This window comes from Limulus polyphemus, unplaced genomic scaffold (assembly GCF_000517525.1).
Source record: "Limulus polyphemus unplaced genomic scaffold, Limulus_polyphemus-2.1.2 Scaffold2626, whole genome shotgun sequence".
Lineage (NCBI taxonomy): Eukaryota > Metazoa > Arthropoda > Merostomata > Xiphosura > Limulidae > Limulus > Limulus polyphemus.
In genome coordinates, this window is record NW_013668236.1 from 78,430 (window position 1) to 106,333 (window position 27,904).

General features: G+C 33.8%; 1 protein-coding gene across 2 annotated transcripts in view; it reads left to right on the forward strand.

The window, feature by feature from the left end:
- Positions 1-618: 618 nt before the first annotated feature.
- Positions 619-27,904, forward strand: part of LOC106467475 — a 31,771-nt gene continuing 4,485 nt past the window's right edge. Inside the window, exons 1-3 of one of the 2 annotated variants that reach the window (XM_013927834.2) lie at positions 619-834; positions 18,926-19,173; positions 26,560-26,747. In XM_013927834.2, coding sequence (XP_013783288.1) covers positions 761-834; positions 18,926-19,173; positions 26,560-26,747 — 510 coding nt within the window. In that variant the 5' untranslated portion in view covers positions 619-760. The remainder of the gene's footprint in view (positions 835-18,925; positions 19,174-26,559; positions 26,748-27,904) is intronic. The other variant, XM_022395667.1, reaches the window with a different exon arrangement.

The window sequence follows — 27,904 nt, forward strand, 5'->3', positions numbered from 1 at the left end:
GCCGTCACTTCTTACCGGTCTCATATAAACAAAAGCGTTCATATCGTTTCTTACGTGAATACTTCTAGAAACTCATCACGTGTTACCACGGGTCACGTGACTTCCGCTGTCGTAACAATATTATAGAAAGATATTTGCTTAATACTACCATATATTTTCAAAACTTTATACTCTTTCAGTTGTAGAGCGGCACGGGTTGGTTCTTTGGTAGAGCTCTGTTTTTCGGAGCTTGCGAACTGGGCTAGAATCCCATAAAATATTCCTCATACGTTATAAAAGTGACAGTCAGTCATTCAATATGGGTGGTAGAGTACTGCTAACTAGCCTTCCGTCTAGTAAGTAGTTTAAAATTAGAGACGGTGGCAGATAGCCTTAGTAGCTTTGCTTTAAGTACAAAAATAAATAAATACTTTTGAAATACTTTTGTTTTTGATGATATTTACTACTGTTGAGAAAGATATATATATATATGATAGAAAAACACCTAAGTTCAAGAAGTTCTGAAGTTATAAGGTTCTTATTCATTCATATGTATATATACATATATATATGTATATAGATAGATAGATGGCGTATTATAATTTGTTTCACAAGCCTGAATGAGGTCCGTTATTTTAACTTAAGCCTAAGGTAAGGTGTGTTACGCGAGCAAGTTGCGCAACAGCTTTAAATATATAAATTAATAATAAAGTATAATATACTTAATTGAGCGAATATACGATATAGGTCCTAAGCTAGAGAATTTTTAAATAAATAGATAATGTCAGAAGGAAGGGATGAAGAAAACTCTCCACCAGTTACTAGAAATTTTAGAAGAAGAAGAGGACATTTTGGGTGAGTACTAAAGTACTATTAAAACTTTAAGTAGTCCTAATCAACAGTAAATAACTAGATTAGTTAATAATAGTATTCTAGTAAACTATAAAGTATTATAAAATTAATATGTACTGTAGGCCTACTGATATTACTAATTCTTACTGTTACTGTTACAGTGTGCTGATTCAAGTGATTATTAGTACTAACTGTTCTATTAATATTATTATATTTTAAAGTATTACTATTACTAACATTATTACTAACTAGCTGGAGTATCCATCCCCTGGATGGAAGTTATGTAAATTCATGATTAATGAAAGGTTATCTTAGGACATGAGAAGATACTTCCCTTGTATGTAATTGTTAGAAACACAAAAACGTCCATAAAAACTACAAAACACAAGTTATGAAACCCCAATTTAGTATGTATCTCCCCATGGACCTAATGAACCTCCATACCAAATTTGGTGAAGATCCATTTACAGGGGGCAACGTAGTGTTAAAAAACGCCCATAAAAACTGAAAATTTGTATGTACCCTCACATGGACTTAATGAACCTACATACTAGTTTTGGTGAAGATCCATCCACACCCTGTGAAAGTAAATACTAGGACATACAACAGACAGTACTATGATATTTATAAAGATATTATGCACTTTACTGTACAGATTAAATTGCGAGAAAATGTTATCGTCAGTCATATGAAATTAAATTTTAGAAATTTTAGGTTTTTTATTTGTAATCTTCAATTTGTTGTATTATGTATTAGTATTAATAATATGTGTTAAATTGTAAAATAGTTCATTTCAATGTTTTTAATAATCGCACCAGAAACATATTGACCCTTTATTGTGGATGAGCCTCAGAAATTGAAAATGAGATGTGGTGCAAATCGTGATTACTGAGCAGTGTATATTGCTTCGAGTTGAGCTTTTGAAAATAAAAGTATGTTTTCATTTTCAGTTCATATTTGAAGTCTTAACAGTTTTTTAATATTGATGGAGGCACAGTTAGGTATTACTAAACAAGTTGTAAAAATCACTTAAAAAGGTTAATAACTCAGATAAATTCTATTATCTAATAACGAGTATTTTTGGAAATGTTAAGGAATATATTACTGCCATGTCTCTAATCATGAAACAATGAACAGTAGTGCAGAGACTTAAGTTTCTATTCTAGAGTTATAGCAGAAAGATACTTATATCTGTGCATGTTTGTAGACATTTGGGTAGGGTTGAGTGTACAAAATTCAATGAAAAGTATTGATTTACCCTGAAAACTAATGAAATTTGGGCTGGCTGTCCTGCAAATTGGTTGTATCTTCAGTACAACAGAAATTTGGCTCCTGTTCTTAATATTAAATTGTTGGGTAAAACCGATTGTTTAAAAAAAAATTGCCTATAAATTTTTAATCCTTTAGGATTTAGAAAGTTGCTGAGTTGGTTAGGTTATTGACAATGAGTTTGAAGATCGATAAATTTTAAGTGATGCATTTAGGGTGTGGAAATTTGGAAAGACCTCATTTTTGATGTGATTCATGTGTTTGAAATAGTGGGGAACTTAGATAACTGCAAGTGATAAGTTTGTTGGAAAATTAAAGGTCAAAGAAGAAATCCACAATGCTAAAAGAAATTGAAGTTAAGGTAACCAGAAATCCAAGCTCTTTATCAGACAAAATATTTTCCGTGGTAATTAGTTATTAACTTGTGGAATGATTTTTTAGATTATGATGTTATGGGCAATGTTGGTTACTGTTAGATAGTTTTATGGATTTGATGGTTTATATTTTAGCGTGGCTGGTTTCTTTGTTGACAACTGTATGGACATTCACTAATGCATTTAGATGATGAAACAAATATATTGTGTATATTAAAGAAGAATACAGTTCTAAAGTATAGGATATTCTTTGATGTGTGTTCACAGTTTATCATAACAGACTACAACAAACAGCTGCTACAACCACAGAAATCCAAAATGAAACTTTCAAACAATTGGAATACAAAGTTTATCACTTACCAAAACAGTTAATAAACATGTGCCTGGTCAAGACTTGGTTCCAACATTAATGAACAATACACATAAATATCAGTGTTAATAATTATTTCAATAAGTAAAGGAATGAGGAAAAGAACCAGAAGAAGAAAAAATCTAGTTCTAAAAAAAACAGTATTCCAAATTTAAATAACCAGAAGATTGAGTGACAATCAGCAATAATACGTTTTAATTATATCTTGTGAATTAACTTGTTTAAGCTTAAGGAAGGATTTTTATTGAGTGATAGACCACGAGATTACATTTCATGTGACTAGCTATTACCATAAATTTATATAATTTTTCATAACATTAATATTTGTACATCACCACTAGGGGAACTTATGTTAGTTTCATAATACATACATACTCAAAACCAACATGATCAGCTAGAAGGTGATCTAACACTTTAATTTGTATCAAAATTCACAGCTAAACTAAACCGCAAAAGGAATAATGAATGGTAAACAAAACCATAAAATAAAAACAGAATTCAATAAATTGCAAAGCACTAAAGTATAGGATATTATATAGTGTGTGATTATAGTTTAGTTGCTGGTACCAAGAAACATTCTCTTTTCATAATGCATGTAGGAGCAAATTATGTTGGAAATTATAAATCAGAAGAGTTGCTTAAGAAGTATAGAAAATTCTTCACTCAGTGGTTTAGGAATAGAAATAGAGTTGTCATCATTTTGACAATGCTCCTTCAGATTAGATGCAGAAATGAATTATTTTGCAGAATCCAGGGCTTAAATGAAAAATTATCAGTTAAGTGCAACTGATGGGATTGTTAGATATGTGGGATAATTTTAGAGTAGGAAGCATTATATGCTAGAATTGGGCTCCACTTAAGCTGTTTAGGTAATAAGAAGTTTGGGGAAACTACACTTATATTTACTAAAGATAATTTAAAACGTTCACAATTGGAAGGTAGCTTGAGAAATTAGGAATAAAGAAATTGGTATGATAGCTAGGGTAATAAGGTGTTTGGAAAAAGGAGTTTTATAGTGTAACATATTAGATAATAGTTTTAAGTATAAGTCTGTCAAAAATAAGGATAACCATAGTAGGAGGAGATACAGTTCCTTATACGCAGATGGGTAGAGTTTTACATGTAGTCTGATGTTTTTTCTCCTGTTGGCTCTGAGGCAGGGCATGTGGGAGATCATGGGCAGATTAGTGAGAATTTAGACTGTATTTTTCCTGCACCTTCCTTTGATTAGACAACTACTCAAAAACCTCAGATGGACACCATGTTTTGAGTATTTACCCTGTAGCTTATGAATCTTTACCTTCTTTATTGGGGGAAACTAGTTCATCAGATTACCTGGTCCTTCCACCTTTGGAAGACTTTGCAGTGCATACAAGGAGATTTGCAGATCATTTGAAGGAGGGTGTTGTCATACCTTATCCTGCTTGTTTATTGAATCAGTATGCCTTGGCTTTACATCACTTGGTAAACTCATATTTGGACTCTCAGGGGTGGTTAGACTCTTTACTTCCTAGTTGGGCTCTAGACAAGATGCCTCTGTTCATCTTAGTATTAGTTTTCCAAAATTTATTTGTCACTTACCAATAGTTTTCTTTTTTTTTATCATACTTACAACTGTTGTCTAAGGCCTATCATAGATTCCCTTCTCAAATTTCAGAGGAATTTAATCATTTATTGACTTCCACTTTCGTTAAGTTATAGACTTCTGCTCTCTCCTTGGTATCTTGGTTGGTTTGTTGCTGAGATCTTTCGGAGAGAGATACCTTACTGAAGGGAATTCACCATCCTGCATTGGACCTTAGGGATCTAAGAGAAGCTCCTTTTCTCAGTGTATTTAGTGGGAATTCCATAACCCATGGAATCTAGAGTAGATTGGGCCTGTCTCCATTCTTCTTTTCTACACTGGCTTCTCGACTGTCCCAAAGTTCTTCTACAGGATGGTTTACTGCATCTCATATTCATGTTTCCAGACCTCCTGCTTCAGCACCACGATCCAGTTAAACACAAGGATGACTTTGACCTTACCAGTGGGGATCCTTCTCAATGGGGGGATGCAGATTTTGGTGTTGGTGTCTACCTTATGGGGTCAGGTCCTTTGGGGTTTCTTCTCAGGGGGTTTATGTCTGTATGGGAGACATTCACCACAGATCAGTGAGTCATTCAACTTCTCAGGAGGGAATTGGGCTTTCAGTTCATGTCCCCTCATCCTCTGTCTCTCATACCAGTTGGCAAAGATCCTTTTACATCCATATATTCACCATTACATGGATGTCTGACTTCCTCTTGCCCCTTCCTGCCATTTGGCAAACTACATACTCGATTTCTGGTATCATAAGCAAAAAGAGATGGGTGTCTTATCAAAAAGGAGTAGTCTATTCTTATTCCCACACAGTATCTTTTACATTTAGAGGTGTTTTCCATTCCAGACTCAGCTGGGCCCAACCTTCTCCTCTCTACTATTTCAGGCAATGGAACAGGTGGTTCTTCTCCACCAGCATGCACAGTTCAATCTCTTTTGGGGATGTGGGCATCCTTGGAATCCCTCATTCCTTTAGATCAAGCCCACATGAGGGCTTTCAGTGGTTGTTATGGGACCAGTGGAGCATTTACACAGATGTGCTAGATTGCCTAGAGAAACTGTCTTGATTCCAGTGTGCTGGATCTAAATTGGTGTTTGAACAGGGACAACTCAACTGTAGATGTCCCTCTACTACATCCATGGCCAGAGATACATCTGTTCACAGATGCTTCTCTAAAGCTAGGGTGTTTGTATAGCCAATATGGAATTAAGGAACTTTGGACTGTAGAGAAAGCTTTTCTCCACATCAGTCTCTTAGAGCTTTTAGCAGTTCAATGTGCTACGACTTGGGGGTCTCGATTTGTTGCTTCATTGAGATAATTCTTCAATAGTTTCATCCTTTTCAAAGCAAGGGGATACTCACTACAAATCTCTTTGTTTTCGAACAGTTGATTTTTTTCTTAGGGCACACAAACACCAGATTGTTCTCCTTGCTTGTCATGTTCCAGGGGTAATGAATCTAGTGGCAAGGTTTGTACTCATTTGCCATAACTTGCATGCTTAGCCTTGTCAAATTTCGCACAAAAAGGATGTAAAACAAAATAATTTTTTTAGGTTTTTCGAAATAAAAAATTATAAATTGCTATACCAATACTACAGAATTCCACTGTAATTTATCAGGCTTATTAAGCTGTATTTTGGTTTATAAAAATATCATTTTATTTATCACCATTTCGTCTTACCCGTTCTCTATGAGCTTTGAAACAAAAATACCATTGTTGGCAAATATTCACCTTGCGAAGGCTGAGAAAACCACGTGGGGGAAATTCTGAGCTGGGTGGGTGGACCTAAATAAGTATTTCCAAAAGTGGAAGAGGTCAACTGGGCCACCGTGTTTTATTCACTAAATATAGTGGTATTTTGGTAAATAGAAAATATAGGAGGTTCTTATTTTATATGCTAGCTTGTCAGTATCAGTAATTTGAGTTTTTTTTTCATAAGAAACTTTAGACTTTGTAATCAGACTTAATACATCCAATTTGAACCAAAGCTGCATTCAACATACCACGTGACATGCACAAAAATAGATATTTAGGAATTTTGTTTTAATATTTATTTTCAAATTAAAAAATTAACAAAAATTTGAACTATAATGTATGATATGATGCCAATCTTAAACATTCATAAAATAGTAGTTCATTAAAATTTTGAATTCAAGTCTACGCAGAAAGTTAGAAGTTGGTGGTGATCGGGTTAAATCAAATTATATCTGATCTTTTACACTTACAAAACCCACTTACCTTGACTTGTGTGACACCCCCTACTGTTACATGCAATAAACCTTCTAGAAGCTGAGATATAAGCAGTTATACCATACCATGACAACCAAGTTTGAGTACCAGTGACTGGCTAAAAATCATTAAAACTACACTTTCTTCCTAGCTACTATTTTGTTTAAAACTGTTGTGACTTTCTTCCTAGGGTGCTACAAGTGCTGTTTTATGCTCAGAAAACAATTCAGGAAGTAATGTATTTATTTTCATCAAGAGAATTTTAGTACAGTAGTCTTATGAAAATTTTTAGGAAGAAACCCAAGAAAAATTATTTATAATATTTTAAGCATGTTTAGGGTTTTGTACTGCTATGTGTACAACACCTTGGGATTAAATAAAGTAACTTAAACCTAAATTATTATACCTGAAGACAGGGTTTCCTCTGGCTATTAATTTTTTTTTCTCCAGAAATTTTGAAGTCAATTTTGTTATTTTCTAACATTTATTTAGTGTACTTCCTGAAGAAGTTTGAGAAGTTTAAAGTCTGTAAACAATGCACTTATCAGTGTTTTAGAATCTTTTCCCTCATCCCAAAGAACAATTATTTTTGCCAAGAACCTATTACTCTTAGAGAGTATATTATCCATTTCTTGATTTTCCAGTGTATCCCTTGTTTTTTCTTCTTAATTTTTGTACTGGTCTTGATTTCTACCCTTTTATGATATCGTATTAAGTGGTTTGACAAATTTCTGATGAAACACAGCTTAAGAAATGTGTATAAAGAAAGTTTAAATATGATTGGATACAAGACGAATTATACTCTTCACATCATATGAAACTTTGTAATCCAAATGAAAGTGTTTATGTTTTTAATTAGATATGTTTGAAAGCTAAAGAAATTTTCTTAAATGAGAAGACATAGAATTTAAAGACAACAAGAGACCTATTGAGCCCATCTAGCCAGCCCTTATCATTTGAATATTTGTCTTATCAAGCCTTCCCTTAAACTCTTTTAAATTTATTGCATTCACCAAATATGTTGACAACCCATTCCAGTCCAAAGGATTATTTGATATGTTAGCTAATTTTATACATTGTAATGATAATAAACATAGTTAGTTGATAGCTTTATTGTTCATGATGGTTTACTATAGCTATTGGCTATTTGATCTCATTAGTTTGAGAAGTAAAATGTTAAGCTGCAGCTGTAGATTGACACAGAGATTTGTTTGAGAATATAGTGAGCATATATAGTTTCTGTGTAACTAAATTCTCTATATATATAATGCATAGCAACGGACAAATATATACCTAGACTAAGATACAACCCCCACTAAGTGCGTAAAAATTTTACCAGGAGGAAAGCAGCCTTCTCAAATAAAACATGTATGTATAAATCTTTGTGTCTTTTAAAATAATTATTTTACGAATGTGTGTGTAATAAAATTTAATATTGTGTATTGATTTGTTTAACTTCTGCACTTTATACATAATACAGGGGTTGGCTCCCTAAAAACACCAACTGTATAGTGTACGAAGCATTGAGTATATACATGTTACAGTCATCTAATGTTAATCTATTATTGGCTGGTAATTCCTGTTTCACCCTGTACTTATACTTTTTAAAGGAATATCAGATATTTGTACAAAAGCCAACTTCAAGGGGTAATGATAGCACCATTTACATTAGAATTATGATGTTTTTTAGCATATGTAAAATATAGATGAAACAAATTGATTTTTCAATACCTCTATGACCTTTTCAGTACCTTATTTATTATTCTACAAAAGTTTTAGGTGTAATATACCAAGTCGTTTCTGTTGTAGGCTAGCAAGAGAATGATAATAAGAATTACTAACGGGTAGTTTTGAGTGGATTTTCTTTTCCTTGTAAATCTAACATGTGCTTTTTTTTTTTTGGATTTGTATATTTGTATAGCCATAGCAGTTAATAGTAAAGGTTTTAAAGTGTTTGAACTGAATTTTTACTGTTTAAGGTGCTTTTTGCCCAAATATTCTGTTAGGTTTTGTGAAATTCCTTGCAATCCCTATTATGAACCACAATAGTGGTTCAAGATAAACTTCACTACCCCCTCTGATACTAAAACACACGATAATATAAAAAAACTACACATGGTTTGACAGCTCTGGTTTTGAATCACATTTTGATTAAAATAAATGTTTTATTAATTAGATTAATACAGTGTTAAAGTAACTAAACATTACTCCATGCAAAATATTAAATACACTTTAGAATTTAGAAGTGGAAACTGGGTTTGTAATATTGACACCTACTTATACTTCTTTCTTAGCACTTTCTCAAGCAGTGTACACATGCACAGCCAGATTTAGTTATTTATCTTAATCTTTGAAGTTATTCACAGAGAAAAATAAAGAAGTTATAGGTAAAAAATTTATGAGTTTTTGTTTTTCTTCTTCTTACAACTCCATTTTTTTTTGCCGTATACTGTTACTATTTTCACGAGTGCATTTATTTGTTTTCATATTCTGGCATTTTAGTATTTGAGAACAGTATATTTTATATCAGCTGAGTGAATATGTTTTGTATAGGAGATTGAAGAGTTCAGAATCAGCCTAATTTTGGGCTATATATAAATATTGCTGGTAGTATTTTTTATTTGATTTGCATAATCTGATTGTTAGTTTTATACGTGTTTAACCCTTAAAATAACTTGTTTCGTTACCATTTACTATTAATGGTGTCCTTATTTGTGTTATTAATAATTCAGAAACATGATCATTTCATGAAAAGATTTCTTTGTTCACTCACAAAAAATTTTGTCATTCACGTGTGAAATATTTGGTTCACATATGGTTAGACTTGCAACATTAAGCCCCTGCAGTGGAGGTTTGCTGGCATTGTGGTTTTAAAAACTGTTTCTAAGCAGTTGTTCATTGAAGATAATTACAAAATAAAATCATATAAACTACAGATGTTTTTTTTTCTACATTCCTTGTAATTTGTCAATGATTAACATTTATTGGCCTACTGGCTTTTAATGCTTTGCCAGCTTTCAGCATTTAAACTGTAACTTTTAATGATAAAATACTTTTATTTAATATAAGGTAGTTATCAGCAGAGGGGTACTGGTGACTGTTATACCATTCAATGGTGGAATGTGAATTGTTTTTGGTAGTCATTAATATAAAACCCTGAAAGCTGAAAAATTCCTCTGGCACCTTAATTTTTGGGCTGGCTCCTAGATGCTAAGATAACTTGTCGAGCCCTGCCTTACTTAGATAAACAGAGCTAAGATCTTAAAAGTCAACTTGCCAAATTGTTACATAAGTACTACATACAAAACCAATTGAGAATCATCTTTAAATCAGCTTATTGGATAAAACCTTTTATCTATAAATACTTCATTGGTACTATATCATTCAGGAATCATTTACTCATTTATGTAGCTACAAAGCTTACCTACATTGGCAAAACCAAACACCGTTCAACTATACATATTCATGAACACTATCCACACAAACGGGCAGACTGCTGGACATAAAATCTCCTTAATTGACTAAAGTTTTAGCTATAGACCTAACAGACATGGAATTGCTCATTAAAGAAGTTTACTTACTAAACAAGATCTCCCCAGCTTTAACCATTTCACTACAGGCAGGTTAAAGGGTGCATGTCATGACATTTTAGAGCTATTTTCAAAATTTTATTAAATAGCTTTGCTACTACTTATGTCAAAGGAATTCACATCAAAATGAAAGTTATATTTCAAACTTTAATGTTATATGTTTTAATTTCTTAATTTAAAAGGAAATATAAAGAAAAAATATTTTTTGCATGTCACATAACACTTCCTGTTGTGTTATTGTTCAGTTTGTAATTAATTATGCCTACCACCCAACATGTGCAGTAGTTAATGTATTACAAACTCAAATTGGAGATATGGACAAGCTATAATTAAAAATAAGAACCTCCTACCTCTTTGATTTGCTGAGATATAAGTATATTTAGCCAATCTAGTAGTTTGGCTCCACCTACTACTCCAGTCTTTCAAATCCTCTTATCTTGTCCCACCTACTTTTATTTTTCTAAGAGTTTATAACCAATAGAAAAAGCAGTTCCTTGCGTACGTAAGTCTTATAGCCATTTGTAAATGGCTTGAAGGAGAAAATCATAATTTCACCTGAACTGTTGAAGTGTGATGACTATGTTGTTGCTCTGAAGAGAAACAGGATTTTTTAAAACTCACATGAAGCTTGTTTAGATGCCCAAATAAATTACAAGTGTTTTGTGTGCACTAATATAATAAGTTGATATTTTTGTTATTATTTTATATGTATATTTGAAGCTAAAAAAAATTAATAACTCTACACCCTCCATTCGGAAGAATAAACGAGGCTTATGGTAAAGCTTAGCATGTGCGAAGCTCAAGCACAAAGTCTCGTAACCACCGTAAGTACTCGAAATCTTTGTTTTTTGAAGTACATTTTCTTTATTCTTGTAGGTTATAAGAAAAATAACTAAAATTTGAGCTTTTGTGAATAAATAATAACAATATATATAAATACGTATGTTATGTATGGTAGCTAAAGTTTCCCTATACTTAATAAAGTACTAGTATTACTATTACAGTTAGAGATTTGTATTCTTCTTCTAATTATCTAAATTAAAGTAAAAAACAAATTATGCAACACTAGCAGCTAGAAAACCTAAAAAAAGGTTTATTCATAACATTTTAGTAAGATACAATACTCTACAGAAGTCTACAGAATAAGTTATGCACAAATGATATACTTCTCTAAAATGAATAATGCACATACAAATTGCATGAATTAATATCAAGTTATACACATTCTAACATAACAAAATCTACACAAATTTTGACACGTAATAAAAGGAACAACCAGAATGAAAGGATCGACAATGGGAAAAAAAACATACTTAATGTTGTGCATAGGAAAAATTGTATCAATTAATGTAAGTTTACATAGGTATTTTACTACAAACATTTTAGACATTCTAAACTGATTTTGACACATGAAAGGTAGCATCGCAACTGTATGAATAACAAAAGAAAACTTTACAAAATATTTCAGTCAAAATTTAGTGTAAAAGTAACCATTGTTGTACTTTGAAATACAAACATTAAAATATTTAGAGAGAAAAAATGTGAACAAAGTAAGAGAGCAGATACAGATAAAGCATACAGAGAAATTCATTACATAGTTTACATTTGATTGTTACTTTATTTTCTGGGAGGCACAGTCTGCATCTCTTCCTGTGACTTCTATCAACAGTTGTTGGGAAGTGCCTGCCAAGAGGGAGTCTCAGAGGTGATGAGTCCTGTACAGTTCTTGAAAGTGGTATACCAGAAGGACCTGGTCTGCTTTGAAGTAGAGGCTTAATAAGAGCTGTGACCAGGTCCATTCTGAAGGCCTTCTGGGATAATGCTGGCTGATTGGTTTATTGTTTGTACAAAATGTAAGCATTTACAACTGTCGAGTCCAAAAGTTGAAAAACACAGTTTTTTTATACCATTTTATTGCCCTTCATCCAGTAGTATACTAACTTATATGTTGGTCATTCAGATCCACCTCTTCCATAAACTTTTTGTAGTCTACAATTAACTGAGGTCTTGTAACCTCGGCATTCCTCCCTTTGCTTGTCACAGTTGTTATAGTATTAGAGTGTAAAGTTGAAAGTGCATAAATGTCTCATTTGTCAGTCCACTTCACAGCTGTCGGAGTTTCACATTTATAAAAATGTGCTTCCCCTTTCTGTAGGTTTGTAGAAACCAGTTGCTGTGGGAAATACAGTCCGTCTTTTCTGCATGTCCCACAAGCATAGGTTCCCATAGTCAGTAGTTTGTCAAATAAATGACAGGAAGTGTAAAAGTTGTCCATGAAAACCCACTGTCCTAGTCTGTTTTATTTGTATATCAGTTCCATCACAACATTGTCTGCTAAACCTTTAGCTGTCATTCGTCCCTGTTTGCCTATGTAGATTTTAAACTTCACATAGTATCCATTCACAGTTTCTGCCAGGACCCATAACTTGATTCCCCACTTGACAGGTTTGTTTTGCAGATATTGGAGGAAACCAATTCCACATTTTGTGCCCAACATCTGTTCATCTATAGTTAGTTCTCTGTTAGGAGAGTAGTGGGAAACAAAAGAGTTTAGTAGATGGTCTATGATGGGTCTAACCTTAAAAAGTTTATTATAGTTAGGGTTAGTTCTAGGAAGAACATTGGTATTGTTATTGAAATGTAAGTAGGTGTGGATAGCTAGAAACCTGTCCCTAGAGAAGATGTTAGTAAACCAAGGATTATGGAAAGGAAGATAGGTAGACCAGTAGTCAAAAAGAGAAGGATAAGGCTTTAGTCCCATTGTTAAAGTTAAACCTAAATATGCTAAGAGTTCACAATGTGTAATATTGGTCCATTTTACTTTTTTTTTTCGGTGGTCCACCTTCTTGCTGGCACCTGTGGTTTTCCAACTGGTTTGTTTCATTTACAATGATATTTAGTGTTTCTGCAGTAAATAAAAGTTAAAAGAATTGAATAATTTTATTAAACGAAGTGACCAGTCTGGATGCAGGGGTAGTCCTAATACACAATGCAGCTCTACCCCTTCCCTTTCTAGCTCTGCCACTTTTCTGTGGCGGTGGTGCAGCTTATTTGGGTGGTTCCTGTACATCTTCATCTGATAAAGATCTTGAAGCTACTTCTTGATCTGTCCGTAAGACAGAACCAAGAAGAGCTGGTTCTACCTGAAGCCATCTTGTTTTATTGACTGATTCCCTCAAGGGCATAGCAATTGAAGCATCAGCTTCCTCAGACTGCCACTTTCATTGGAAGAGAAAGATGTATGCTGTAAAAACTGCATCTCCTCATTGTTTAGAACTTTTTTTCTTTTTCATTTCAGTGAATTTTACTTTAAGTTCTTTTTTAGCTTCCATTTCAAGGAGAAAAAACATTACGTGCATATTATATTTTGCATCATGTATTCTCTGCTGTGTAACATTATTATATGTATTATATGACGTGTATTAGTTCTTTACATGTATATATATTTTATGATGTGTATATAGATTTCAGAGCAGTAACTTTTTTGTTAAAATACAGAAACAGCTACGATGTATTTTGGTCAACATCTGTATACTAAAACTATTGAACAGAGATTCCAGATGTATTATAAGCAATAATTACTTACTTCTAGGTATAAAGTAAGTAGCAAGAAATATGCTTCAGGTAGAATGTATTTGCTTGGTTCCAATTTGTCTACGTCTTCCAACAAAGTATAGAGAAGTTGCCAAAGTCAGAGTGCTTGACTAAATTTGAATGCTTGCAAAACAATAACCAGATTTGAAACCTGAATGTGTATTGGTGGATGAATAAGTTTGCTGAAAGAGAAGCAGGATTTCACAACTCTGTGTACTAATAAGATCTTTGTACACCTATACAGTGTATTGCTAAATTTCTAACACCTCAGAAGAATTACCAATATTCCAAGAATTGTATTGGCACCGAACCAAATAATAAATATTTTGACGGATTCAAAGTGCAGTCTTATTGCTGTGGAAAATACTTGTTCTAAAACACTTAGGATACATACATACATAAGCCGATAAATTCCAAATCCTGTTGTTGGCATAAACGTTTTCACAGATTCTAAGTGCTATGTGATTACTAAAGTTATATTTCCTAGTAAACACTGTAAGATATATAATCCAATACATTACACATCCTGTTCTCGGATCAGGGGTCAAGTTGGCTATCCCTTCATGCGTGCTTTGTTGCTTTTGAAGGTATCGTATCACTGTGTCATGTAAACTGTCCACTGACACAGTCGGCGATTTGTTGCTTCATTTTCAGTGGATTTCTACTTCGGTTGTAGACAGTAAAATACACGTAGAAAATAAATGCAAAATGCTTAGCAGTTAAAACTCTCAAGAGAAGTACTTTAAAATCTTATGAACAATAATCAAGAAAACAGGGCAAAGCTGCTCATTTTATTTATGATTTTACAGCTTTTTTTTCATTATACTTTGATTTGTCTACTGACTGAAGAATAAAATATACTATTAGGGTATAGGTAATAACAGATGAAATATAGTTTCGCTATTAAAAAAAGTTTCATATTTACGAAGGAGGTTTTAGTGATTACGAAAATGAAGGTTGAGATTTTTGAGACAATGAGAAGTATTTTTAATTTTTACGTAAAAATCACTTTGCTCTTGGAGTAGTAAAAATATATTCAATTCATTCACAGACAAACTTGAAGCAAAAATACTTCAATAAAAACTGATTTTTTTTTTGTACAAACAACATGTTATGTTTACTAAAAGTCTGCCAAATTTTGTGAAAGTGCACATACTGTATTAAAAGTTATAATATTAAAACTATATACAAGTAAAAATGGTCACATAGTTGGTCTCTGGGATTGAGCCCATGTTAAAAGAGTTAATAATTACTCAATTTTTAAGTTGGCCTATTGTAATTAATTTTTTCTCACTTGGCTATATAAATACTTTTACAAATTCATTTAGTGTGGGTCTGTATTCTTTCCAAGTTTCAGTCACCTGATTTTACACTCCCCTCTATACTTATACCTCTTTCTGTAATACATATGCTTTTGTTTAAAATTCCAGTGATTAATTGTAATTATAATTTTTTTGTTGTAGTAATTTGCTGAAGATGAAATGTGGATATTGGGAAACACCCAAAAAGTATGTCGTTATTGTCACTTCTGTGGTGGTATTGTTCATCATTAGGCTGTTTTCCACCTCATGAATTGTTGAAATATTTCTGACTTGTATGATTATTAGGATTGTCTTTAGATATCTAATGATAATTTGAGGGTTAATAAAAAGAATTTTTCAGATTTTTATCTTTACAAAAACAACTTAGCAGTGTGTGGATGTCCCACAAAAGTTTTACTTGTTTTTGGTTTAACACACCATTAAATATTACCATAACACTGCTCATAATTAATTAAGAACCTAATATACATACACATAATATAAAGTAGTAATATCATTTCTGTGTAGAGACATCATCTGTTGGCAGTCTGTTAAAAGTAGTCATTTGATGTTGGCATTGGATTTTAAATCTCATTCAGCCATTTTACTTTTTTGCTCCATATCTGTAGCAGCCCCATAATTCCTTACCTCTTCTCACAAAAAATTTCTATTTTAATACTGCCCTCTATCAGTGCAAATTTTCAACACTTGTGCATATCCACATGCATATGATCATGCAGCAGCTCTCCACCAATAGGAGCATCACACAATTTCTATTGTAACCAGTGTCCTCTTCACATTTGCACTTGTTAATCATTTCTTGATTTGGCAGAAGTACTGTACAGATGTGCTGGTTTTTGCTTGGAGATTTGTCAGTGTTTTCCTTTATACTATAGACTTAGTCATTCTTTACTATTTAATTAAATTTTTGTGTTTTGTAATTGTGAAAGGTTGCTTTTTCCACTTTTCTTACTTTTTCAGGGGCCGTTTGGGCTTGTGTATTGTGCCAATTGGTGCCTGACCAACTATTTTTTTATTGAAAATCTGTACTTTCCATCCTGTGACCATGCTCAGTGTCAATTACGTTGTAGCCTTTCCTACCGTGGATCTGATGTATAATTCTAGATGCTGCCAGGTGTTGGTTGTGTGTGTCTTTTCTATTGTCATCTATGCTTAAACAGTTCTATTGCAGGATTGGGTTATGCACACCATAGAGATGGTTTGTTCTGTAGGACTGCTAGTAGCTCTCTCTAGTGGTTTTTTGCTTCATAAATATGTTCGTCCTGGACCGTACACTCATGGACTAATATGAGTAAACCAGATAGAGATTGCTGCCCACTATGATGTTCCATAGTGTTGAGACTTTTCCTAACATGTACCTGATGGACAATTCCACATTTCCTTCCCTTCTCCTAGTGGCGTATGGCAGTTCTTACCACTTGCCAGTTCCTATCCACAAGGGCGGTGTACCATGGAGACCTGTCCTCCTGAGTGATGAATTATACCATTCAGTTGAGAGCAGGGTGGTGGCATTCTGCAGGTGTTGCTGACATATCACACTTCCTACCATGGACCTGATGTAGAATTCCTCTTGTTTCCTCTTACTGTGGCATTTCTCCTTCCAGCATCCTCCGGATGGACATTCCTGGTGGCTCTGGTTTTGGTTGGAGATCACCTGATAAAGATTAGTGTCGTGTAGATGGTGTGATGCCCTTCCTATTGCTGACCTGATGTACAATTCCAGATGCTGCTAGGTTTTGTTTGAAGCACTATGCCATATCATGAATTTGTATCTCTAATTGAAGTTTGCCCCTCGGGTTGAGAAGTTCCTTTGACCTACCAGAAATAAAGGAAAAGAAAGAATCAAAGATTTGGATAAAGGGGGACCATACATCTCTGACTTCACATGGGGATGCCCTGAACACCTACCAGGGAACAATATAATTCATAATTTCATGGGGATAATCATGCTGTGAATTGTGAAGTTAACATTAACTCTGTTGCAAATACTTCTATCAATATAGGAAATTCTACAACTACTTTGGTGGCTTTTTTCATGTAGTCTACCTCTAACATGCAAGAAGATCCAATGGTTGTATTGTCAACCTTTATCAATCAACATATTTATGCCCTTAATTCCAATGTATCTGTTTTTGTGTACATGGCATTTTTTATGCTCATATGGATGCTTAACAATGAAATATCCTCCCTTTTCTCATGATGATGATTGAAAAAAGCATGTTTCATTTAGGCCTATTCTACTTTATTGTGTGAAGAGCAGAACATGTCAGCTAACCCTAATTCCATAAAAACTAATTATTTTGCCCAAGGGTACTAATGTTATATTGGATGATTCTGTTCTTGAATTTTTATATTTTTCCTCTCCTGGTCATAGATGATACTTTTAGAAACCAATTAAATGTTAATAAACTTTCTCTGCTACTATTATTTCTCAAAATGTTGATCTTCAGATCATTTTTATTTGTGTGTATGTGTGTGGAAGGGGTTTTCTATGTGGTCTACCATTCTGACCCATCATCAGTGTTCTGTACTGCACACTATGAATTTATTTCATTTTGAGACTTTTTTTTTATTCTGAGTATTTATTAAGTATTTACCATTTTCATTCTTGTGATTCTCTTAATGAGGATCAATTTTTCACCTTATAGTCTTCTTTTGTGGTTAACCTTTTCTCATTCTTCGAAGTTCAGGTATTTTAAGTGCTGGGTTTTCCTCATCATACTATTTTAGCTGACCCTATATGTTAGACTTCTCATGAGAAACCAGTTTGTTTACCATCTTGAGAGCATCTGTATCAACCTCAGTTGTCCATTTCCCACAACATTGCTTATGGCTACAACTTTATGGCTTGATGTTGTTTGGGTTTTTATATCTCCAAGAGACTAGATTCTCTTCCTGGTTGACTTAATTGTGAGCCCATTCTTGCTCATACATTTCTCTGGCTGTCTGTTAATCTTACTGGGCTACTTTCCATAGCTAGTGCATTAGACATAAAATATGTTGTTTAATCCTGACTCCTAAAAAAATTGCTTATTCCTTACGTATTGTTTCACTATTATGGTTTATGAGCTTCTTTCATAGGTGATCACAGAGCTGTCTTAAACCCCCAGTTTTCTTGTTCAAAGACTTCTTCTGAGCCTTTTAGCTTCAACGACCTTAAATCTTTGGCTGTGAAAGAAGGTGATCACTGTTTCTCACCTATTTTGTTGCTTGCACTTACTGATCCTGATTGATTGTTGTGTAGTGGAATGCTTTTATTTTTACTGTTGTCAAGGCTATTTGTTATCTCACGTATACTGAATCTTGAGGGAGTCTCAAAAAGACTGTTTTGAATCTTATAACATTTCACACTCTTCAGGTCTCACTCCAGTTACATTAATGTATTGGCTTGTACACGTGATCTTTCTTGTTAACATAATATTTCAAATATCTTAAGATGAGTTTTAGATATTGCCACAATTTCCATTTGGTGATGCCTTTGGTGTAAAGGTCATAGTACTCTCCAGACTTAACATTTTATTTTCATCACATTGTTTCCTTATCAGCATCAAGATTTAAAAAGCTGAAGATGAGCTATTTAGAAATAGATTTCCACTATAAGATAAAATTATTTTAAACATAAAGCTGTTTCCTTGAGCATTATATATATCATTCTAATTATCAAATGTTGTAATAATTTCAGAATATAGATGGATAATTGATTGCAAAGCCTGTTAATCTTTAGTTTTTTATGTAATTTAAGTTTTTATTTATTAATGTTTGTAGGCATTGGGGAGAAATGAGGCCAACTAATAGAAATGCTACTAGTAATGAAGCCAATCAGAATCAAGGAAACTTGAATCCAGTTCCAATTGAACTGCAAACAAGATCTAGAGAATTAGGATTATGCTTTTCTCTACCATTTTTACCAAGATCGTTTCTATCATCTGATCCTGTCTTGGGAGAGTCATACTGTGACTGTTACAAAGAGAAAGACCAAAATGTAGAATGTACTTGTGGAGAAGATGATACAGGTATGTTAATAGATATGTTAACTGAAGGATTTTTCACAAAATGAAAAATCGGGTATATCTCCTCCCACAAGTTAAAGCAATGAAACAAGTCTGTGTGTAGTGCAAACATTTATGAGATGTTGTAATGCCTCAACTGTTCAAGTTGTCGCTGCTAAGCATGTTCCTTTTTTTGTAAAGTAACTATTCCTTCTATATTGTATTCAAAAGGGGTCAAGTTTTGCCTGTTAAATTTCAAAACATACAAAAGTTCAATCGTGCTAAAATACTTAAAACAACAGTAAAACAGTAGTTTCATTCGTTTTTCTCACCCAGTTGATTCAACTTTAAAATGCTTTACAGAAAGTGATGTTTCTGTAAAATTGCTAAATATATATTAAAGATTAACTTGGTACACATTTTCTGTTGTTAAAAAAAGTTATAATTTTGGCTTAATATTTATTACTTTTGTTTTTAAAATTTCAATATGATTTCTTTGAAACAATGTTTTTATATGAACAAAAAGGTGCAATGAAACATTTTTATATAAAAGTTTTTTGCACTAAAACTATAAGTTAATTTTTGGGGCCTTTTCCTAAATCACTAATGTACTATAATGAAACAACTTTTCTATTTTTGCCCAAAATGAGTTTTGTATGTTATTAAGCACAAAGCTACACAATTGCCTTTCTGTGGTGTGCACACCACAGGTATTGAAACCTAGTTTTTAGCATTATAAGCCTTCAAAAGTACCACTGAGGGGCAAATAGGGTTGAAAAAAATCAAATCTTCTTCTGTAATGGCTACTATGTCCAAGAAATGTGTAATACACTTTGGAATGAAGTCTAGGGACCATAAGCAAATTTAAAAAAATCTTAAATATACTTTTTACAATTCAAAGACATGAACAGTTTTGAAAACCAAATGTTTTAAATTTTCTACAAAATGTATTCATTAATTTAATTCCTCAACTACTGTATTGTATATATAATACATCACTGTAATACTTTTATTGCAAAAAGAGTTAAGTATGTTTAGAATTATTTTTGTTAAATTTATAAATGTGATTATGCACCAAAATCTCACAGACCAATGGTGCCTAAACTGGATTCCACAAGATAGTGTCAGAGGGGTCTTAGTAGAAGTGGAAATGTCCTCTTTTAAACTTCTCTGAAATTGATGAAAGTAATGATTGGAAGTCCTCATACAAGGTTTCTAAAATATTTTGTGATCTTCAGCAAAAAAAGTTTGGGATTTCCTGTTATAGATGACTAGCACAGGCACCTAAGCCAATAGGGTTTAAACTAAGATACAAACTGCAGATTGTGAATTGTAGTATATGCCTTTTGGTAGAAAGTGGGATCCATATAGTATTAGGAATATATCATCTATTTCCAACTCTTGCTTAAGTATGAAATTAAAAAGTATAACTTGGAAAAGAGGAGCAATCTGGATACCTTGACAAACATGAAAAAGTACCATTTGCGGTGTACAGTCAGTTGTGAGGAAGTAGTTTGTGCTAATATAACGTGAAAACAATGAAAAAATAAAAAGTTGTAAAAATTCGGGGATGATGATAAGTTGACTTTCAGCCTGAATAATGGTCAAACACTTCTACGAATAACATATGGAAACCTAAGATGTTTAGGCTAGTATATACTGGTACTTAAAAGAATAGTGATATATGTTATACATTACTTGAATTAGAATGGTAAGTTCCAGTTCAAATATAAGAACGTATGTAGCTGTTCTCTTAGCTCTCTGCTCTGTTGGTCTCTACATTCTCACCCAGAATTATGGTTGATATTGCATGATTTGTTATATCTTCACATGATAGAATATAAAGTAAGTATATCTAATTTATTAAGTAATGATTGTATATTAACATATCAAATATAGCCTAACCAGTTATAAGTTTAAAACTCATTAAAGCATTAAGCATGTTTTTCAACCTTTAGCAACAACTGATGCGGCCTGCAAATGCAAAATGAGACGTTCTATAGTGGATTGAATCAACACCCTTATGTCCTGTCACAAACCAGTGATGCATTTCAATTTAACATTATACCAATTACTTACAAAACTGTGTAATTGATTAAGAAAGCACATTTTTATGTTTGGATAGCCATATAAGCTCAGAACTAACTAATTATAAATCTTTTGGATTCCTCTTATGGCATTTTTGTCAAGTCTTGCCACAGGAATTTTATTCAGTGTGGCAAAACCTGGAAATATGTTATTCTGGTACAATATCTTACCTCCTTTCACAAATAGCTTTTCTCGACTTATACTACCCTCTGTATGTGCAACTTTTTGCTCGCCACTAGCCTTGATACTCCTACCTTCCCTCACATGTATTTACATGAGGCATCTTCATGCTATCATGCAAATGATCATGCAGCAACCCAACACCAATAGGAGTGCGACACAACTCCTATCATTACTAGAGTTCTTTCTTCCATGCAGACTGTAAAATCACTTCTTGATTGTCAGTCATACTGCTAGGATGAGTTTTCATTGAACAGTTGCTCAAGTTGCAAATATTAAAGTCCTTTTTTTTTCAGGTTTTCCAAACCATGTTTTTTTCAAGTTTTCATTGTTTTGGAATTGCTTTTGGAGCTTTAATTCTCATTTTTCCTAGTCATACTACTAGGATGGGTTTTCACTTGTTCTTACCTACTGATTGTTTTCATTGAATAGTTGCTCGAGTTTCAAATATTAAATTCCCTTCTTTTTTTTTTTCAGGTTTTTTCAAACCATGTTTTCTCGAGTTTTCACTGTTTTGGAATTGCTTTTGGGGGGCTTTAATTCTCATTTTTCCTAGTCAGATCCACTCATCATGATCTTGTAATTTCACATCACAAATATCACTACTGCTGTGATTAAAATTAGTGATCTTCCCACTACTTCAAGGACATCAGGGCACGTTTTATTGACTCAGAAAGTAATGGCTTTGGTTTGAAGGGAATTGGCTACCTTTATGCAATCTTCTGTGTCACCTGATGATTGTTCTCTCATGCCATGGGCAGGTATGCCTGAACATGGGGATGAGGTTTTGTATAGCCCGTTTCCTCCTCCTGCCTATGCCTCAAAGTTCTACTTCACTCTTAGTCAACTTCATCATTCAGGTGGTATCATATAATTTTTCTTTGTTTCCCATTTCCTATGATTCCTCACCAGCTTTTCTCAGTGATGGGCTGGTGGGTCAGTATCTAGTTTTTCTTCTGGTGGTGGATGGATGTCATTGGTCAGACATTTTCACTATTGATGTCCACCACACTTTATTTCACTGTTCCTATGTAGTCCTTTTCCCCGATCGTTCTTTCTTGCTCATACCTTTGATGGTACGGGAGGTTAATTCTGCCTTAACACTCATCTCCTTTCCTTCTATATCACACCTTTATGACCTTTCTGACTGAGCTTGCCCTCTTTGTCTGGTCAGGGCTCTCCTCTGTTGTATGGTGCATGCTGTTTCTTTCCGTGGTTCCTGTGACCTTTCTCCTATTCCCCTTATGGGATCGATATGCCTACTTTTTAAACCTGACTTATTCTTCCTTTTCACCGGATGTTTGTCATCTTTTCCATGTCTTTTCACATAAAACCCATTGCCTTACCATGTCCCAGGCTGCTCATTTCCATCTTCCATTGGTGGATGTCATTCGTGCCAGTATGTGGACCACTCCACATACCTTCACTGATAATTATCTTCACCACCTGGACATTTCCTGTTTTACAGATTATCGTCTTCCATCACTATTTTGTGCTCCTCAATTTCACTCCGAGTAGGTAAGTGATCTTTTTTTTCTACATTTTCTTTGCATGGGCCCTTTTTCACATCTTAGGATCCAGCTTTGTGGTGAGTGTTACCTGACCAAGTATATTTATTCTTAAATCCACACTGTATGAACTGTGTGTAAAATATGCCCACTGTCCAAAAAACTGCTTGTAGGTATTCCTTGCAGTATTTTGCCTCATAAAGACATTCACCCTAGACTGTACACTGGATCGGTCTGTTTTTGTTTTCAAAATAAGGTGTTGTGGTCTACCAGTGCACTGTCTCTGATTTAGCGTTCCTCTGGATTGTCCAGTGTGCTGTTTATCCTCTTCTTCTAGTGGAGTATGGAAGTCCTTGCCACTTACCAGTTCCTAGCCATTGGGGTGGTAAACCATAGAGGCTTCCTCGTAAGTGTGCTCAGTCCCACTCAGTTAAGAGTAAGGAAGTGGTGTTCTGCCGGTGTAGATGGCATTAACACTCATCCTACTGCGAACCTGATGTACAATTCCAGATACCATCAGATAAGGGACAATGCTCACTGCCAACATCCGGTTCAATCGTCCAGCTGAGGCACCGTTGCTTTTTATTGTCTCCCAGATGTCAGTTCCCTGTGGCTATAGTGATGGTTGGAGCTGGACCAGCCATATAAGTTCTCACATATGTGTGGCTGGGTACACAACCCCTACTGCAGACTGGACAATACATTGCCAATGCTGACTAGTGATGGACCCTCACTTTGCTGTCTACCTTCCTACTGTCCCCCAGATGTCGGTTCTCGGCAGATATGGTGATTGTTGTGTTGTATGTGCACACACAATGATGCAGATCATTGATATGGAAGCTCATCTTCCCTACCAGTTTCCATAACCAAGGTGAAAAGTAGAGAACTCTTTTTCTTACCGTGGGCTGGATTTCTCTATCACAGTCCACCTAGTGTTGGTTGAGGTCGATCTCCCACTTACCGTCCGGTGCACCCTACACCTGTGATCTTTTAATTTCACGTGTGTGTGGCCGGGGTACTCTCCTCCTCCTATGGATTGGACAATACATTCCTCAAGCCTCCTGGTGTAGGACTGGAGATGCATCCCCACTTCACTGTCCACCTTCCTTGCATCCCCCAGGGATATGATGATGATGGTTGTGTTGAATATGCTCACATGATGATGTGGGGGCATTCGTCCTGTGATTTTGTCCTTCTTGCAACAAATTTTCATGTGGGCAAAGAATATACCTGGCTCAGAAGTAATGCGATCTCCCATGGAAGTGTTGCCTTCAGTTTATGCACAAAGTGCATGGTTTTTATTTGGGTGCTTTCTAAAGGGGAATAATCTTCTCACTGGTCCCTCCACCAATTTAATGTGGTATTCTAGCTATTTCTGAGAAGAGGTAAGATATCATATCAAAAGTTAACATTATTCTACACTAAAAATGTATTTCCGATAGATATTTACCTCCTCTCGCATTTCCCACCCGACCTCCTCACTTCCAGTGTAAGTTTTGTATGTACTACCCAATCTCGAAGTGATTACGGCAGACTGCATAGAAAAGAAGACACTAGTGATAATTAGAGTTGTGTCACGCTCCTATTGGTGGAGGGTTGCTGCATGATCATTTGCATGATAGCATGTGATTACACTAGAGTGTAGGTGGGGGAGTGGCAAGGCAAGTGGCAAGCAAAAATTTGCACATATAGAAGGCAGTATAAGTTGAGAAAAGCTGTTTGTGATTACACTAGAGGGTAGGTGGGGAAGTATCAAGGATAGGCGGCAAGCAAAAATTTTCACATATAGAGGGCAGTATAAGTTGAGAAAAGCTGTTTGTGATTACACTAGAGGGTAGGTGGGGAAGTATCAAGGATAGGTGGCAAGCAAAAATTTGCACATATAGAGGGCAGTATAAGTTGAGAAAAGTTGTCTCGTAATTACACTAGAGGGTAGGTGGGAGTATCAGGTCTAGTTGCAAGCAAAAATGTGTACATATAGAGGGCAGTATAAGTTAAGAAAAGTTGTTTGTGAGGAGGTAAGTATATATTAGAAGTACATTTTAAGTGTAGAAAAATGTTAACTTTTACCACTTTGCTAACACTTAATTCAAATTATGTATGTGTGTGGGATAGAAGTCAGCAAAACCTGGATACCCCTTTTGAAACCATTTGAACAGTTAGTCGATTCAAGTTTTATTAGGGTGGGTTCAGATGAGCAGATAACATGCTAACCTTTTTAACAAGAACACCAGGATTGAATCCTGGCCATTATGACCGAAGAAAATTGTCCTGAAGATGGCAGCAAATTAGCAGCTGAAACTAATTAGTGTCTTGCAATAAAGAGGTTAAGAGGTAGAATTAGGTGTTGATGTAATATCATTCTTTAGTTTTTTTGTGGGAGAAAGTATCTTTCAAAGAACAAACTACAGGCACAGTTAAAGTAATTGTAGCTTGAACAACAGCTTTGTTTTGAGTTGAACATAATAATAAACTGTTTGTTTGGTTTAGATGTATAGTATCTTAGGTTATAAGTGGTGAGTAAATGACTGTACATGTAAACCAAACACACTGTTTACATTCCATTATTGTATATGAGGCATATTCTATTCATTTATTTACTCTTTTAAGTAGCACTGATAAGCTGTGAATTCAGTAAATCTAGTCTGTAGCAATAGGAGTAGCTAATCAAATAATAATTAGGTTTCAGTTTTAAACTTAAAAAAAAGTATTTGCAGAATGAAGTTGAATGTAGAAAATAATAAAATCTTTGTTCTGTCATAGTAAAACAAAACATAAATTTAAATATACCTAAAAACTAATGTTTGTTTCTTTGAAAAGCATACGCAGGGTTATATATTAGCTTTACATGTTATGTACTATATCATAGTTTTGTACATAATTTAAAATCTTGAAGTTATTGTAAAAATATGCTGATAAAACATACCCCATAGCACTATTGTCTTTTGCTGGTTTGATTTCACTAACTTGTATTTTAAAGTATCCAGGCCTGTTGCAGTGCTAATCTCACAAACATACACTTTTTGACCTGACAAGCTCATAATGCCAGAGCACAATGGCCTGTTTCATTTGTAAGTTAATGAAAATATACAATGTACAAGCGAATGACAAAGGAAAGTATAAAATTTTAGGAATTGATTATTTTTAGCATATGGAGTGTTTTCTAATATTTCTAACTACTTTTTTGTAGGCTGTACTTTTTATCATTTCCATATGATTTTTAAAAATGTTTTAAAAAATTAATTTTCATAAATAATATGCGTTGAAGATTAATTATTCTTTTTAGTTTGTAATTGTCAGAATTATTTTTTTTTACTAAGTGATGTGTTCCCTTAACTTTTTTTCTTTATTCTTAACACATATGTTATGTTCTGTCATTTGGAGCAATAGGATTATTTTTGAAAAGATGAAGTGTTTCGTACAACACAACTATCGTAATCAGTTTAGTTCAGTGTTATACACCTGAAGAAAATATTTTGCTCAAAACTGTATATTAATTTTTTTATGAATATTATAGATCTATGCTCATCTTAATTTTTAATACAACACACTTCAGTTGAGTTTCACATTTAGATAAGATTTGAAAGTATTGAATTTTATGTATGTTATTCATAAAATAAGTTTGATATTTCAGATTTTGACTGGGTTTGGGACCATAATCAACGGTCAGTCAACACTAACCTTCAAAATGGGAACAGAGAAGTTAGGTTTCATAGCGAATACAGTTGTGGAACAGCAGCAGTTAGAGGGAATCAGGCAATGGCATCTAATCAGCACTACTGGGAGATTAAAATGACTTCTCCTGTATATGGAACAGATATGGTATGTTAAACTGATTAAAGCTTTATATAAAAGGATATTTAGAAATCCTTTCAATTGACAAAGCTCAACTATTTCAGAAGCCTCATTTGATTAGAAATCATTATGAAGAAAGACTGAACAAGACTTAACATGAAAACAGCACAGTACATTGTTGACTGATGAAGGCTCGGGTAAGAGGGACGGAAGCTTGAAATTAACGAAAAAGTATTTAACATATATAACAGTCCATGTGTATGTTTTTACATTTTAAAAAACTATGAAAACTGTTCATTAACTCAGCTATTTAGCTCTTCAAGATCACAAGCTGTTAAGCTGTAAAACTAATGTCTTAAGCAAACATATTAAATTTGTAAACAAATAACTTGTATATTAATCAGGATACCATGACAGAATTTAGCAAATATTATATTATAAGGTAACAACAACTTTTATTTAAGTTATTGTTTTAAGTAGAATTATGTAAAATTTAAAAACTTCAAGTTCTATACATGAAAATACGTATACTTTTAGATAAAGGATCTAGAAGTTTCTGTTGGAGAGTAAATGAAATGCTTTGTTGTATTAACTGCCATAGAAATGCATACCTTTACCAGAAAAGTCTACATCAGCAAAATATGTATGCAAGGATGGACTACATTAAAATACTCTGACATTTTAACATACTAAACCAAAGTAAAAACATTTTGTGGGAATGTACTTTCATTCCCAGGAATATTGAAGTCAGGATCAATTGTACTGTTGCAGTGTAAGAAAGCCAATAGTATGTTAACCTTTCCATTATGGGCTGGGTGGAATCCACCCAGCTCGTAACCATAAAAGTATCCATGAGAGTAATTATACTGTGGTCTTTGATAATGTATACACTTTTGCAGGTTATTGGTAAACATTACAAGGTTTTCATACACAAAAGATCAGGTTTTTAAATTATATTGACCTTCCAGCCATTCCTGGCTAACAATACAGAAGTTACAATGATACAGCGCACATGCACTCGTGTTACCATATCCAGTAATATATAACTGGTCTTTATGAAGTGACCTGTCTTGTATGTACATTATTTCTGTTTAAAATACATTCTTAAATATATTTTTTTGAAATCATAGAACTGTAAATAAAGAAGTAAAGCAAACAATTATCTCTTCTATTTACAACTGCTT